This window comes from Rhinolophus sinicus, chromosome 15 (genome assembly GCF_057876585.1).
Source record: "Rhinolophus sinicus isolate RSI-liver-muscle chromosome 15, RSI-T2T, whole genome shotgun sequence".
NCBI classification, from domain to species: Eukaryota; Metazoa; Chordata; class Mammalia; order Chiroptera; family Rhinolophidae; genus Rhinolophus; species Rhinolophus sinicus.
Genome location: NC_142515.1, coordinates 39375303 through 39391202, shown reverse-complemented (window position 1 = coordinate 39391202; position 15900 = coordinate 39375303). Strand labels below are relative to the sequence as shown.

The 15900-nt window shown below is 36.3% G+C and overlaps 1 protein-coding gene across 4 annotated transcripts in view; it reads right to left on the bottom strand.

Annotated features, from left to right (window-relative positions):
* The window catches only part of BICC1 (BicC family RNA binding protein 1), a 249693-nt gene that overhangs the window by 19691 nt on the left and 214102 nt on the right, over positions 1–15900 (bottom strand). For 3 of the 4 annotated variants that reach the window (XM_019731837.3, XM_019731835.3, XM_088791987.1), the window contains exons 7-17: positions 15241–15435; positions 14764–15015; positions 12629–12760; positions 10387–10573; positions 8334–8495; positions 7348–7544; positions 7077–7209; positions 6374–6530; positions 3293–3458; positions 547–586; positions 3–157 (exon numbers count right to left, since the gene is read on the bottom strand). In XM_019731837.3, coding sequence (XP_019587396.3) covers positions 3–157; positions 547–586; positions 3293–3458; positions 6374–6530; positions 7077–7209; positions 7348–7544; positions 8334–8495; positions 10387–10573; positions 12629–12760; positions 14764–15015; positions 15241–15435 — 1776 coding nt within the window. The remainder of the gene's footprint in view (positions 1–2; positions 158–546; positions 587–3292; positions 3459–6373; positions 6531–7076; positions 7210–7347; positions 7545–8333; positions 8496–10386; positions 10574–12628; positions 12761–14763; positions 15016–15240; positions 15436–15900) is intronic. The other variant, XM_019731836.3, reaches the window with a different exon arrangement.

Sequence of the window (15900 nt, the reverse complement as noted above, 5' to 3'; positions counted from 1 at the left end):
ACCTCAAAAGTGGTTGTCATTGTGGGCTTATAAGATACGTGGTTGGCCCTTCTCAGCTCCTTGATCGTTTCTGCTGGCATGGATTTCGAAAACCCAAGGCCACTCCAGGTGTTTGTAGGTGTTCTGACCTCTGTCACCACTGGTTTCTTTAACATAGCTGTGGGAAACAGAATATAAAACAAATGCTTGGCATTTAAATATATCTCTTAAATAAAACATCGATGAGTGTTTTCTTTGATGTACATAAAGAAATCATCACTGAATATTATTTTTTAACACAAAACGCCTTAAAATATCTTCACAAAACTTTCTATACAAAGTAATGGTAAATATTAAAATGCTACATTATTTCTTAATTGATGTAATGTTAATCTATTCAACAAAATATATTCAACCACAATAAAATGTATGCAACTTTGATCCTAAACCTTCTTTTTATGAAGGTTTAATTTCACAATTCAGTATGAATACTAGAAAACCTTTTATGGGTCCACTAGAAAAACAAAAACAAAAACAAAGTATATAGATCATTAACGTATCACATACCTTTGGTTGCTAATAGCTTCTTTTGTTCATAGTCAAATGCCTGAAAAATGAAATAGAGAAACTATCTTTATTGCCAGTTTATCCAAATGCCACTCCAATGCCCCATGATTAGAGAACAAAGGTTTTGACTATAGCACAGGAATCTGCCGAGGACACATGCTAAGTCTTGCACCATATTGTGTCAATACTTCAGTGCAAATCTGACAAATGTAAATGTGTTTTCAAAAATAATTAGCATACTAAATTACTACTTCTGATTTTAAGTCATGGCAGTGACAAGAGTTAGACATTTTCTGTCAAAAGGAAATAAAAATCCTACGTATACTCGTAGTATGAATATTTAACATACCAGGACAAATATATGCTAAAGTATAGTGAATAACATAATAGTTACGCTAAGTTTCAAAGTAATTACCAAAATGCTTTCCGGTTATCTATTGGCCTCCTTTGTTTCTCAAAATCCCCTCTTCATTAGGTAAAGCCTGGCCTGAAGTAGTATAATGTGGAGACAACTTAAGACATTATTTAGCCTAACTGGAACAGGCTTTGCTTTTGAAATGAGATAAATGGCAAATGCCTAGCTTTAAGCTATAATAACATTAAGCAATACAATGCAATTAAACCTCGTTACCTTTTATTGCACAGGACTAGGATGGCACAATTTAGTTTCTTTCTATTCACATTGAATAAGTGACTTATGCCACAGTCAGGTCAACAAAGAAACCAAGATAGGTCGTTTTGAAGAAAGTAGTCTCGAAATAACTACATCCCAAATGCTAACCCAGTATTCTCAACTCCCCAATGTAGGGACTAGCTAAGACTTGATTTAAGAATGTCTCAAAGGCCTACCAGGATGGTCAAGAACCAACTGGGAAGAACTTTTCTGACCCTTCTCCCAAAAGGACTATCTCCCCATATGTAGAGTGCATGCCCAGGTAATTGACAGTCTGAAACAGGATATTTCTGAGTGAAATGTGCCACAAATAATAATCAGGTCAGGATAATACAACTAAACAGGCTGACCCAGACAAACCAAATTGCATGATTAACTTTAAGAACACAACGGTAAATCGGGAGAGCCAGGTTTTTTGATAACTGTTTGATGATGTTTTTGAAACCCTAGGTATAAAATGGCATTGGGAATTAAAATCAACTTTTAATAATTAAAGTCTAAGGGCAAAATGTGGGGAGATCCTAAATTCATTTGTTCAATAAATATTCACTGAGTGTCTCTGGTTAAAGAGAATGTGCTACACTTTGTGTAAAAATACAATTAATTAATAATCTATAGCCTTAAAGTAGAGTCTTAGGGATGGGTAAAAGAAAAAAATTACAAAAAATAACTACTAGGAAGTGAGATAGGTATGAAAAGAGAGTTGGAGCAGCATTCCAAGAACGGTCAGGAGACAGAGATGATTTTTAGCTGAAGGAATCAAGGGAGTCTTCAATCTTTCTCCCTGTCAATGCTCAGTGACTATTATCATTGATTTCCTAGTGATTTTAAGAGTCAGCTCTTTAGGAATGGCATAAATACATCTATTTAAGTTGAAACCAGATCACCAAAAACATGTTTTATCCATCCTAAAAGAAGAAACATGAAAATGGTTCACTGTAGGTATAAACCCGATGGAAAAGACGAGAAGTACAAGACGGATGAAAACCATAAATGGATCATAAAGCAGATTTGATACTTCTTAGATGAGAGAATTTTAATCTATATTAAGTGAAAATAAATCCACCAGAGAAAATGTAACAAATGGCATTTTTTTAACTTTGACTCTTTATAACGACTATGGCTTTTGTAAAAACATTCCTCTAAAAACTCATGGAAATGTTTGAATGCAAAGGATTAAAAAACAGACACGCAGGACTTAACTGTAGTTTTCACTGGAATGACAGAAGTATAATTTAGTTTCACGAATTAATTTCTTTGATATATTTGTGACAGCAGCTTTGTTTCTAGGATTTTGTGAAAAGTTTTTCTGTGTTTTTTTTTGGACGTGGAAGGATGGGGGTGATAAATATCTTACTATGAAGTAGGTAAGTCTACCCAGTAATTCTGATCCTGAAAGCAAATGTTAATAGGAATCTCTAAAAGCACAAAGCACAAAATCCTTATCTTTCATATTATGATCTATATGGAAATCTGATTTCTGACTTTTATGGTCAATAGTCTATTTTGAGTAATGAGCCCAATACTTTGAAAAATGGATACAGAAAAAATCCCTGCTGAGAAAATTGTTTAAAATAATCATGGAAATCTGTAAATATAATCATCAATAATATTTAGCATCTTCTTTCAAAAAACTAAAGATTCAGATGAGTTATTTTTATACCCCTCTAAATGACACCAAACAAATTAATCATTTCCATTTTATAGATAGAAGGATATTATATCTATTTATCCAAGACTATGTCATGAGGCAGAAATACTTAGAAATAACAGCTCTGACATTTATCTAAATTTTCTTAAAACAGATGAATAACATCATTTGCATAACACACACTGGCATAGGCCATTTATGTCACTCTTCATATTGTAAACAATTCTTCTCACTTAAGCTAAATCCTGCATTTCAAAACCAATTCCTAACTACTGCATATATATTTAAATTTAATTTTGACTGGAGGACAGGAAGAAAACCTAATTTCTGCTCTACTGCTAAATACCGAATTCCCCATTTCCTAACCCAACATTCTACATTTGCATGGCCTTCCCATTTTTTTTTTTTTTTTTTATCATTACCTGCATGTTGACATATGATGGCCGTGAGGCCAGGCGGGCCCTTTCAGAGTTTTGCTGGGCAGCGGCCGCCCTCTCCGCAGCACGCTCACTTCCTGGAGCCTTCTTGTCAGCCAAAGGGCTTTCTGTAGCATTCAGTTCAGGATCTGAGAGCAACCTGTCAGTGCTGCTGTGAAACAGAGTTTGGAATTTAACACTCCACCGTGATACACAAATGTATTGAATGTTTCCTGTATGCTACATTTACTTTGTATGTTTACTACTGTCAACTATTTACCTGTATTAGCTCATTTCATCCTCACAACACTGCTCTGAGGTCGGCAGTATTATTATCCCCATTTTATAGATCACAGAAGTACCCTGTCCAAGGTCATACCTCTGATAAATGGCAGAGCTGGAACCCACGCATTCTGACTCTTAAGAGCTGGAGCTAAAACTATTTCATGACAAATATTCACACACATTATATATAGTATATATGGTATTGTATATGGTACATGTGGAATAGACAGACAGACAAGATTTCTAATTTGTATACATCAAGGAGATAGCAGTGGCCAATGAATACACAGTCTAAACAAGACTCAGTCAATCTGAAGGCATGCAGATGATCCGGTTCATATGTGTGAGATGTATATGATATTGCTAACAAATCTGCTATGATCAAGGTGGCAGATAAATAAGAAATATTCGCCAACACCTGTTCAAGGGCTATGGGAAGGGCATGAAACTGCTTCATAAAATGAGGAACAATGATCTGAATTACAAAAATTGATAATGCCCTATGCATACACCTCAAGTTCAAATCCAACTGCATGTTAAGCTCAAGTAAAAGAGAAGTAAGAAACATTATTAGTCAAAGAGCTGATTTGTTCATTCATTCTTTCTTTTGTCATTCACTACTCAGTTGGGCCAGGGGACGTCCAGGGAATTTAGAAAGGACTATTGGAATACAAAAGGGGGTGCAATAAACTTTGTTTCCATGACAAAAGTTCACAGAGGCTTCACAGATGACATCTGAACTGGAATTCAAAGGGCATCTATAGGTACACCAGTGCAAAAGGCCAGGAGAACAGCAACATGGAGGGAACAGCATAAGCAAAAGAAAGGAAGCTTGCAATACGGATCGTTGGTGGTTTTAAAGCCAGAATATGCCAAGATCAGACTTGTGTTTTCAAAATAAAGAGACAATGTTAAATTCACAACACATTTAGTGATAAAAGGAATAGGTATATACTTCAAATGTTTCAATATAGAGAAGAAAGCAAAATCATTTCTTAACTTATACTAAATAATGTTAATTATGGGTATTAGTACCATGTAAAGAAAAATACAAATATAGCAGCAAATTTAGACAAAATGGGAACAATAATAATTAATTGACCAAAGAGTTTATAAAAACTAATCAGACTTTGGTAAACTAAAGAGGAAATAAGACTGTATGTGCTATGTGTGCCTATAGACATTCTACATTTTAAGAATATACAGCTAAACCTTGAACAGCATGATTCTAAAATGCATGGGTCCACTTACATGCAGTTTTTTTTTCCAATAAATGTACAGTCAGCCCTCCATATCCCTGGGTTTTGCATCCTAGGATTCAACCAATAATGGCTCCAAAACAGTATTTTTGATCCATGGTTGGGAACTGGGGATGCAGAGGGCCAACTGTACGCATTGTTCTGTGCCATTTTATATAAGGGACTTGCGCACCTGGGGATTTTCTTATCTGCAGGCACGGGGAGGGGGATCCAAGAACCAATCCCCTTTGGATACCAAGGAAGGACTGTTGGTAAGTTTTTGGGAAGTCAAAGTTATATACAGATTTTTGACCACACAAAGGGTCAGTGCCCCTAACACCCACGTTACTTGAGGATCAACTGCGCAAAAAAACTAATACGACAGTAGAGGGAATTTGGTAGATGGGATGGGTGGGAGCAAATCTTTTCTATGTAGAAGCATTTCATTGTTTTTCTTTTTACAAACACGTGAATAGACTGCCTATTTGAAAAAACAAGATAAGTGGAAAAAGACAATAAAATAAGGACAGCACGTTTGTAACCATCCTATGGTAAAGGAGAGCTATGTTTAACACAACGTCTGTATTTATACTCACTGTGATTTGTAATGAGTGAAATCATGATGCTGCCAAGTATTTAATACCAAAGTTAGTATTTGGAACAAGGGAGTCATAGTTTAAGTTAGAAATACAAAGGCAAATGAAGGAGAATGCACAGCAGGAAAATATCTGACAGCAACAATCAGAGAATAAATATTGCCTTGCTGATTACTGAAGAGCAGAGAGAATGTTAAAGTTTCAGAGCAATATAGATGGTTTAGAGGACCCAGATAAAAACCTAACCAACTGACAAGGAGATGGACTATAGAGAAGATAACAAGGGTTAAAATTACCAGATATTATTCCTTAATAAAATTGTTACCCACAAAAACATCACTAAGATCAAAACAGAATACCACTCAGCCATAAAAAAAAAGATGTAATACTGATATTTGTGACAACATGGATGACTTTGATGGCATTGTGCTAAGTGAGATAACTCAGATGAAAAAAGACAAGCACCATGTTCTTTCACTGATATTTCACCATGTCATTTGTTTTTGTATAAAAACAAAAACAAAACAAGTGAACAAATAAAAACAAAAACATAATCATAGAGGCAGACAACAGGTCGATGTTACCAGAAGGGAAGTGGTGTACAGGGGGGCAAAATGGATAAAGGGGGTTAATTATATGGTGAGAGATGGAAAGTAGACTTTTGGTTGTAAGCACGATGTAGTACATACAGATGTTGAACTATAATGTTACACACCTGAAACTTATATAATGTTATAAACCCATGTGATCTCAATAAAAACATTTAAGAAAAATGAAAAGGTATAAAGAGAACTAAAAAAACAAAACAAAAAAAAACACAAAAACTCACGGATGAGATGAAACTCACTTGAATCAAAGAGCACTAACTGCTGAACAAATCCAGTTTTGTTCCACTAACTTAAAGCAAATCCAGCCTGTTGTACAATGTCTTTCAAAGGATCAAGGACTTTTAAGGATGAAATACATACTGTAAGTGGGAGTTTTTTGTGCCATGCAGTAGTTCTACTGTCTGCCTCTTGGCACAGGAAACTTTGGAGGGACCCATCATCTGTTTCAAGTCACCAGCGTTCCCAGAGTGGGAAGGACTTCGAGGCATGCCTACTTCAACAAAAGCATCATTACAACCTGCGGAGAAGAGAACAAAGTGAAACTCCAAACATTACCTTATCATCAACAATCACCTGCGATGGAAACAAACCAGAACCCAACTCTAGGGAGACACAGAGGTAACAGCTTTCACCTGCAGAGACAACACCTTAAATTCAGGCTGCCTCCAAAACTCAAGATGAAATTTGAAGAGAAGTCCTCATATTTTTTAAAGATTGTTAGGTGTCAAAGGGTTCTACAAAGCAGTTATCTACTTAGAAAAAAAAAAATCATACATACACACACACATATATATGTATTTAGTAAACTGATATTTTCCTGCTACACAATTACATTCACTTTAAGAAGTCCCACTGTCACGGGAAAGTGATTCTGTGGAAAAACTTTTTTGATTTTTCACCATGTTCTTTGGAAATTCATCCAAGATGTTGCCTTTCTGCATTCTTGAGGCAGGATCAGGCATATTGGTTAGCAAAAGCAATCTGAAATCACTTCACAGAGTTTCTACAATCCCCTTTATCCAAGTAACAGACCAGGCTCAAGTTCAAAAGGAAAGATAGATACCTTCTGCAGGGTTTGATTTGGGTGAGGCCTGCTCCGATCCACTTGTTTGTCTGGAGGGATCACTGTGATTTGCACTCAGCACTTTTTCTCCAAGTGATGAAGTGGATATTGCACCATATTTTATATTCGGAGACTGAAATAATAATAGAAAATAACATACAGATATGGCCACAATTCTAAATTTCATTTCAGGTGACAGTTTAAAAGTGTTGCGAGTAGCTTATCTCTTACGAACAGCAGAGATCACCTTATTCTAGCTGAAGGGCATTACCTGTGCGTGTCCATTTAAAGAAGCAGAGATTTTTTTGCCTTCTGTCTGCATGCTGTTGATATGGACGTCAACAGGAGTCAAGCCAGGAGGGGGAGATGGAGCTGTGTGCCCATAGGCGGGCACGCCAGACAACAAAATATTGGTCAGCGTGGCCTGGGCCGTAGGTGGGATCATAAGGTGTGGTATGGCAGAAAAACCTAGAACAACATTTCATGAAGACAGATATTAGACAGGGAAAAAAACTCAGAATCAACAAGCATTATTTTATTATTTTCAGTAACAACAACTCACATCATTTTTGTTGCTGCAAATTCACAAGAGAATTTGATTTTGATACCTCTCTGCAAACAAGTTTAATGAACATTTCTTACAAAACGATGTTAAAATGGAACACTATACTCTAGAGCAGGGGTGTCCAAACTGTAGCCCGCGGGCCAACTGCAGCTTGCAATCCATTTTTAATTGGTTCACAGCAAATTCCAAAAATATATTTAGTTTACTTAAATAAACCAGGTGAGGCAATACGTACTTCACCTCGAGTGAGTGGCCCGGCTGTTTGTTTATTTTACTGCATATGGCCCTTGGTATAAAACGTTGGAAAAAGTTTGGACACCCGTGCTCTAGAGAATACTTATGCAAGCTCCTCCCCGTACGGATGAGGAAGCTAGGTAGATTTAGTGTGTGCAGATGACTACTATGCAAATCTGTCCTTCTAGAACCTCCATTTCCTAATTACCAGGTGAGTGACCTTCATGTGCCTCTGTCACTGCTCCCTGCACATCAGGCTCTTTTTCCTGATCTGCGTGTCAGGTTGGAAGAGATTTCACTTTTATGAAAAACTTTCGTGCATCATTTTAACTACATATTAGGGGATTTCTGCTTGGCTGCAATACGCTTGGAACTGTAGCTATTCCCCTAAGGACATGGACCCACTAGTAAGTTTTATTTAAAAGACATGCCTTTGATTGTACTAACATGATACTGACCTGTTGCACTTGAAGTATTAGCAAGTGAAGGTGCCCATAATGTGGGGCTGGGGGTACCAGAACTTGGACTTTGCAAAGGACTGACTGAACTATTAAGAGCATTCAAGAGTGAGTTCGGGGTTGTCGACGTGTTCAGAGATAAGGTGGTGGGGCCCAAAAGACCTGTAATAGAGGAATGGAAAGTCAGTATGCGTAAATTCAAGATTTTACAATAACAGATGGCACCAATATCACCATTTGGAATACACAGTGATAGAATCTGATATCTTCTAAATATGAAATGAGTGACAGGTTACCTCCTTTCAAATATTCCTATGAAATATTGCATGCTACGACTCCAACACAGGACCCAGTTTATCCACAGACAGGTGCTGATGGGAAAATGGAAGACAGGTGTGTACTCAAACCAGGAAGCCGTCAGGGTCACTGACCAACGCCAGCTGCTTTGCATTCATTTCAGTAGCCAAGATGAACAAAATTTTGCTCAAGTGGAAACCCATTTTTATTTCTCTGCAAGAACTCAGTTGCCATATGCTTTCAAACAAACTCTTTTCAAACCACTTACAATTAAAAGTGAACGAGGGACTGTGTTCCTGCAACAGAATGGCTCCATTTGGCCGATGTGCAGATGGGCCGGGCTCCCTGGACCAGTTTGCATACTATGTCAAAACACATACATGACTTCTTCGTGCTCCATCTCAATGTGTATGAAAGCTATTCTCAGGGGAAAAAACATGTCTTTTTTTTTTTTTTTTTTTTTTTTTTGGTTCTTCCCTTGTTTTTAAGGACTTAATGCTTGATTTAAATGATGAGATTTCCCTTTGGGCATTTAAAATATGTCCTGAAGTAAAATGTGGATTTATATACAAATTTCCAGGAATACTTAAAGCATGAAGTAGTATAGGATAGGCATAGCCATGAAAATGTTTTAAAAATCGAGTAACTGAATCTCTGCTGATTTCTTTTCTCTCTAGTACAGCAAGGAACTCAGTTCCTCCTAAGTTATGTGACACATTTCCAGATAAACTGCTGTATTACTAGGGCTATTCAGCTCTTCAGTGGAAAGCACCACTGGGAGATTGTGGGTCAGGAGAAAGAGAGAAAAATCTGCCTTTACTTCAATGACGTCTTGGCAAGGCTGCTTGGAGTATTAATTGTATTATTTAAACATGTTATATATATTTTTAAAGCAAGAATAGCTATTAGAAAAAAACCTAAGGATTGCTGTATTTTTTGTCTCCAATCTACACTGAATGGGGCAGAATGATTTGCTCGGGTTATTGCATTAACTTTTTATATAAAGGCTACTGAAAAAAATGTGCAAGAAAGTAGTGAACCTAGCATAGTTTAATATAGCAACTGACTTCAGTCTGTAAGATGGGAATCCATAAATGAGGCAATAAATATCACCATGACTATTACGGGGCTCACTTGACTTTCTTAAAGGACCAAAGCACTGAAATGTTCTTTCACCTTCCTATTCTCTGCCTTAGATACAAATACAGGTCTGTTTGCTCCCCTAGCTCGGTGGCCAGCCGCACTCTTGATTTCCTTTGTGTCTTAGCAGGAGGCAGGCTTAGTCCCTGGGAGTGGGGGTTCTGCATGCTTTCACCTCCCCCTCTCCCCACTTCTCATACAGATTTGCAATTACTTTTCGAAACACAAACTGGATAATCTTTATCTCTAGGGACTGATGGCAATATTGCAAATGCAAGAGAGAACAAACACATAAATTATACTCAGCCGCTGACTTCACTCTCAATGGCATTCTTAATTTAGCAGAACAAACACAGCCACTGAAAATAAAAGTCAGACCTTGATTTTTTTATGCTAAAAGAATAAGAATCTGGGAAACAGGAATCCATAGAGTCTAACAAACAAACAAAAAAAACCAAAATAGATTGATCAGAGTTTTGTTGCTTTTCATCTGATTTTAGGGCCTGAAGCGGGAAAATCATAGCCTTTAAAATGTAGCCCCAAACCAGAGAAAGAAAGGGAACTGGATAATCAATCCCCCAATGACTGAGAAGTGCTATAATAATAAATGTTATACCTAGTCCAGTGAGTCCGAGGCCTGCTGAGGCTAAGATATCCAGGCTGGGACATGCCAGGCCGGCAGGGCACGATGCTGGGGACGGACTGGTTGCTATGGTAACCCCACTGCTTTCAAGTCCGAGGAGACATTTCCTTGCTTCATACATATTTAAGGCATTTCGCTCAACACTTTTCACAATCACAGACTATGAAAACACATAATGGGAAAGAAAAAAGTGACATGCAAGTACTCTACAATGAATTGGGGAGGTGGCTGAGACATGAACGTGGTAATAAAAATTCTACTTAAGGAATATACTAATGCTGATTTAAAATCAACTGCAAATTCTAACCACTTACTATGCTTCCTCCTTTTGGAAAAACCATAAAATGTTAGTTACCATTTATTGGGTGTGTCCTGTGTTCCAAGAACTGTGATGGAAGCTGCACGTATATTCCAATTCCCACCAAAACCTTATGGGTTAGAAATTTATTCATATTTATTGAAGATTAAGGGATGTACCCAAGGTCACAGTGCAGCTGTGGAGGGACAGCGAGAGGACTGGAAAAACAGACCATCTCTAGAGTCCATTGTCGTTTACATCGTCCTGTCGTTAAAGCTTTTCCCCCTTGATCTCTTTTTTTACAAAACAAATCAAACTTGTCTCTAGACAGTGTATAGACTGCAAAATAATAGTCACTTACGTTTGACATTTATGGTCTACTAGTTAACTAATAGACCTTGACATACCACTATTCCTCATTGATGACATATCTATGGCAAAGCTTATAATAAAATAAATTTCTAAACAATAAATCTTTTTTTTTCGCCTCAATGGACTCATCTAGAAAATTGGAAATGTGAACCCAAGGGGGAAAGCCTTCAATGAACAATAAAGAAAATTTGTGGCTGAGAATCCAGTTAAAGCAGCAGTAAGCATGGCGGCCAGCAAGGCAGAATTAAATGGCCTGTGATGCTGCAAGGCTTCCGAATTCTCACTTATAATCTATTCTCCCCCGACTTGTGCTCATTTGCTACTGAACTCCAGGAATTCTTCTTGTGTCTGTCCATGTTATATGCACAAGTCCTCAGAAGTCTATTCTGTCTTTATCTTTTTGTCCTGGTATCTCAGCGACTCCAGTCCACTCAAATTAGTCAAGCATGAAGCTTCACAACACGTGAAATGAATGTCCTCTTCTCTAACTTTAAGCTCATTATACCAAGTTCACTTAGAATCAATACTCCTTTTCCTTTCAAGTTTTCTTTGGAAGAAGGCATGATTGTTTTTGTTTTATTAAAAATGTACACTGAATACATTATTTACATATATACAAAAATGTATGAAATGTATTATACATATACCATTATGCATATATAAGATTTGTGGTTTAGAAATTTTAAAAAATAGAAGGCATAGCTGTTTGGTATTTCACCTACTATAATAAAAATATGCAACTTGCTTTTATTACTAAACCCCATTCTTTTCCTTCGACTTCTGGTACAAAGGTTTCTTCAGAGTGTATAACTAGAAGCAGAATTGCTGGGGGTAGGGTATTTTCAGTGTGATCAGATATTCCCAAATTGCTCTTCAAAGTGGTTGTGCCAGTTTATGAAATATTAATATAGGAACATTCCTCTTTCCTCAAATTCTCACTAGCACTTAATATCATCAGTTATCCCATTAAACTGTTACAATATATGTAAATACTGAAATTTTGCAACACCTTAGGGGAGAGGTCCCAACCAGGCTGAACTGGGTATAATTCATTACTAAAAGTATTCATTAATAAAGAGAATGGACACCTATTCGTTACATTTCCAGTGCTAGCACAGTGGCTGCCAAATAATACGTAAACTAAATATTTTTTGAATTGTACTGGATATGTACATATACACATATAACACGTTTGTCTTATCAACTCTCTGGTAGCTTAATAATCAGATGCAAATTGATAAAAAATGTTTTCTCTTTCCTTCATATATATATATATATATATATATATATAATTTTTTCTATATATATAGAAAAATAATGGTCACTAAAAATGGACTCCAAACTCAACACACATATAAAGAAAATGATGATCAATAATGAATGTTGTTACAAATTTATACTTGTATAAAACAGCTAAATATAATACATAATGACATATGCTATATAGGATATTTACTTCCTTGAGTATGCAAATACACACTTATATACAAATAAAACAGAATGTGATATGATACATGGTTCTCCGGGTCCAAACTCTGAACCAACCTTGCTCGGCTGTTTTGGCTTTGGTTTAATACTAATGAAGACATCAAGCTGTTCCATCAACTGAGCAATGAATTGTGGATCAACTTCAATTTCTTCCTTCATATCAAACATCAACACAAGAGGAAGACAACCCTAGGAAATGCCACAATAAAAAGTGTAGGAGTGTCACTCATTTAAGCATCCAATAATTTAACATGCCTACAAATAATGCAGTATTTTACAGATCTAAAGAGTAAACCAAAGTATTAAAGCTAAACTATATATCTACACATAGCTCAGAGGGCTGGTGGCAGAAACCATTTTTTGGGTGACAAAATTATGTGTCTTAAGTTTCTATTTTTGGCCCTGAATTTTTTACTCATTTTGCACCTGGGAAAATTCCTCTATCCTCTGACTTCAGTTTTGTGAGTGATGGCAGAAACGAGATTTGCAACCATATCCAGGGTACTCATCTTATGCCCTCCTCAAAGACTGAATGGTGGCTCTTATTGTCTCCTGAATGAAATCTAAACCTGTATGAGCACTTAAAGATCTTCACATTTTCGCCTGGCTTTGCTTGTGCAATCACAGGTCTCTATGTCTGTCCCTTCTTCCAGACTAGACCAGCCTCTTGACTGTCTTTTAAACAGATTCTGTTTATCAGCATCTTAACTCATCAAAAGACTTCTTCACCAACCCAAGTGCTACTTCTCTTCTGATGCAGCTCAAACCTTACCTCCTTTCTGCAGAGTTTAGTGTGGTTTTTTTTTTTTCTGATGCTTTCTTCCTGACCCCTAATCTACTGAGTATAAGAACCACATCACACACATTTTTTGATGCACAGGATACTCAGTGTTAGCCTATTGACAGATGGGTTTTGTACATAAGTATCAGGAGAAGTTATCATGAAACATACTAGAGTTAAAATGAAATTACTATGTTCCATTTTTCTTGTGGATAAAAGTCATTTCTGTAAGAACATGGCTATAGAAAGGTGATGGTATTTAAAATATAGGTTAAAGCCTTTTAATTCATCCCTCTGTCCCTCACTTCTTTTAATATTGTACAATAATATCTCTCATGCCCACCTATATTTTTGGCAGGTATGGTTAAAATACGTATATGACTTCATAACTGTGAAGAATGCTTGAAAAAGTTCACTGAATTCAAAATAATACCTAAAGAACTTGAAGAGCAGAAAAAATATGAATAAGCATAATAATGCTCAGATATGAATATGCCATCTGATTAGTAGTATATTAAAAATAGCCTGATAAAGTGAACTTGACTTAAAAAAATCATTCACAAAATAGATTTCCTAAAGTTATATATGATACGCCTTATTAATTATAACAAGTTCTCTTCTGTCAGAGGAATGGAGTCAACAATGCAAACTTGGATTTTGTAAACGTTTCTCAAAAGCGAATTCTGCAAGTTAATAATAGTGATGGTCATACCTGGAGCTTACTGATTCAAATGTCACTAAAGGTCACGTTCTGAACAGGAGAATACAATGATGTTTTTAATAAAAATATTTGTGAGTCCACATTATGTCAATCCATTTTGTAACTATGTATCAACCTACACACTGGGTTTTTAAATGAATATAGGAAGAAGTATTTCAAATTATAAACTGGAAGTAGTACTGAATTATATAATTCTGCTATTTTTCTTCAATGCATGACACTCGAATTCATGGCTTAAACAGCATTTTTTAAATTATGTCAGAGATTTATGAAATGTTCAAATGTTTTATGCTACCAAAATTTACGTCTTTGAGGGTAATATTTAAAAGGTATTTTTACTTTTCTGTTTAAACTGACTTTCTTCATTAAATGAAAACTGAAAACTAATATATCTTATGAAAATAATCACCTTCCACAAAATACAGTCAATTATTTCATTTGAACCACTTTGTTTGGTCTAAGTTTAAAAGTAATAATAATAAAATAATAATAATCCTGCAAGGAAATTATTCACCTATGTAATGAAATTAGGCCTGTTGAGGCACTATCTACCTTATTCCTTTATTTCCTTATTTGACCAGGTTTCCAAAGTGATTTCATAAATACGTTAGTATGATATGTGCAGCAATATACACTGTGCCCAAAGAGATAAAAAAAAAAAAATTATAACACTAATTTCACTAAACCTACCATGAGATATTGCCTTGCAAGACAGACAGACTCAATGGTGCCCTGGAGGTAGACGGTGGATTTCTTTTGTGGGTTACTGGGATCAGGAAAGTGGATCTGAGCACCCGTTCTCTGCATGATATGTTTGATGTTGCTTCCATTTCGACCCATCATAAAGAGATGATGTTGAGCTGCGATATCTAGTTGCGTGCTCACGGGAATAGCAGATGCCAAGCTCCCGGCAAGATGTTCCAACAGCATGGCAGTTCCTTCCTAGGAGAAAAGGGTGGGAGAGAAATAATCCTATAAAATAACTGTCCACGCACAGGGAAAGAGTCCAGTGCACTTCTAACAACTATGGAAAAATACAACACATTCTATAAGCCAGAATGTAATACAAGGGAAAATTCTGGCAAACAGATTAGTGGAAAATCCTTTAAAAAGAAAACGTGAATGATTTGTGCATGTACGATGTTTGAAATTATCTCAATCTCTTACCTTCACAGCACTAGTGTTATTCTGAGACCCTCGTACTATCACAGTAGCACCATACATTCGGGAACGCTGTTTAAAGGACACCGAAATGTTGTATGTTTGTGATATGTGCTGGATGGAGGGGGAATTAGGATCGGGAACTGGCTGAAGAATTCCAGCGATCGGTAACTCAAACATCAGCACCAAAGGAAGCAGCTCCTAAAATGACATTATGAGAACCCAAAGCAGATAGTTACATCATTATCCATTTAGAAATACGTATAATTCATTCATTCTTTACTAAGGATGGCATTTTAAAACATAAATTGCTTTGATTATAAACATAAGCTTCGGTAGAATATATAAAGTTTCTTAAATGACAGGATCCTTTTATGAAACCTCAAAGTTTGTAACTGTAACTACCTGTGGCATTTTCCTCAGGCTTTTCTTTTTTTTTAGTTTCAAGTGTACAAAACAATGTAATAGACATTTACGCCCTTCACAAAGTAATAACCCCCCTTCCCCAAGCTACTATCCCTCTGACATCGTATATAGCTGTTACAATTCAATTGACTTTATTCCCTATGCTGTACTCCACATCCCGTGACTATATGTATATTAAATTATAGTTGACATTCGATACTATTTAGCTTCAGGTGTACAGTGCAGTGATCAGGCATCTAC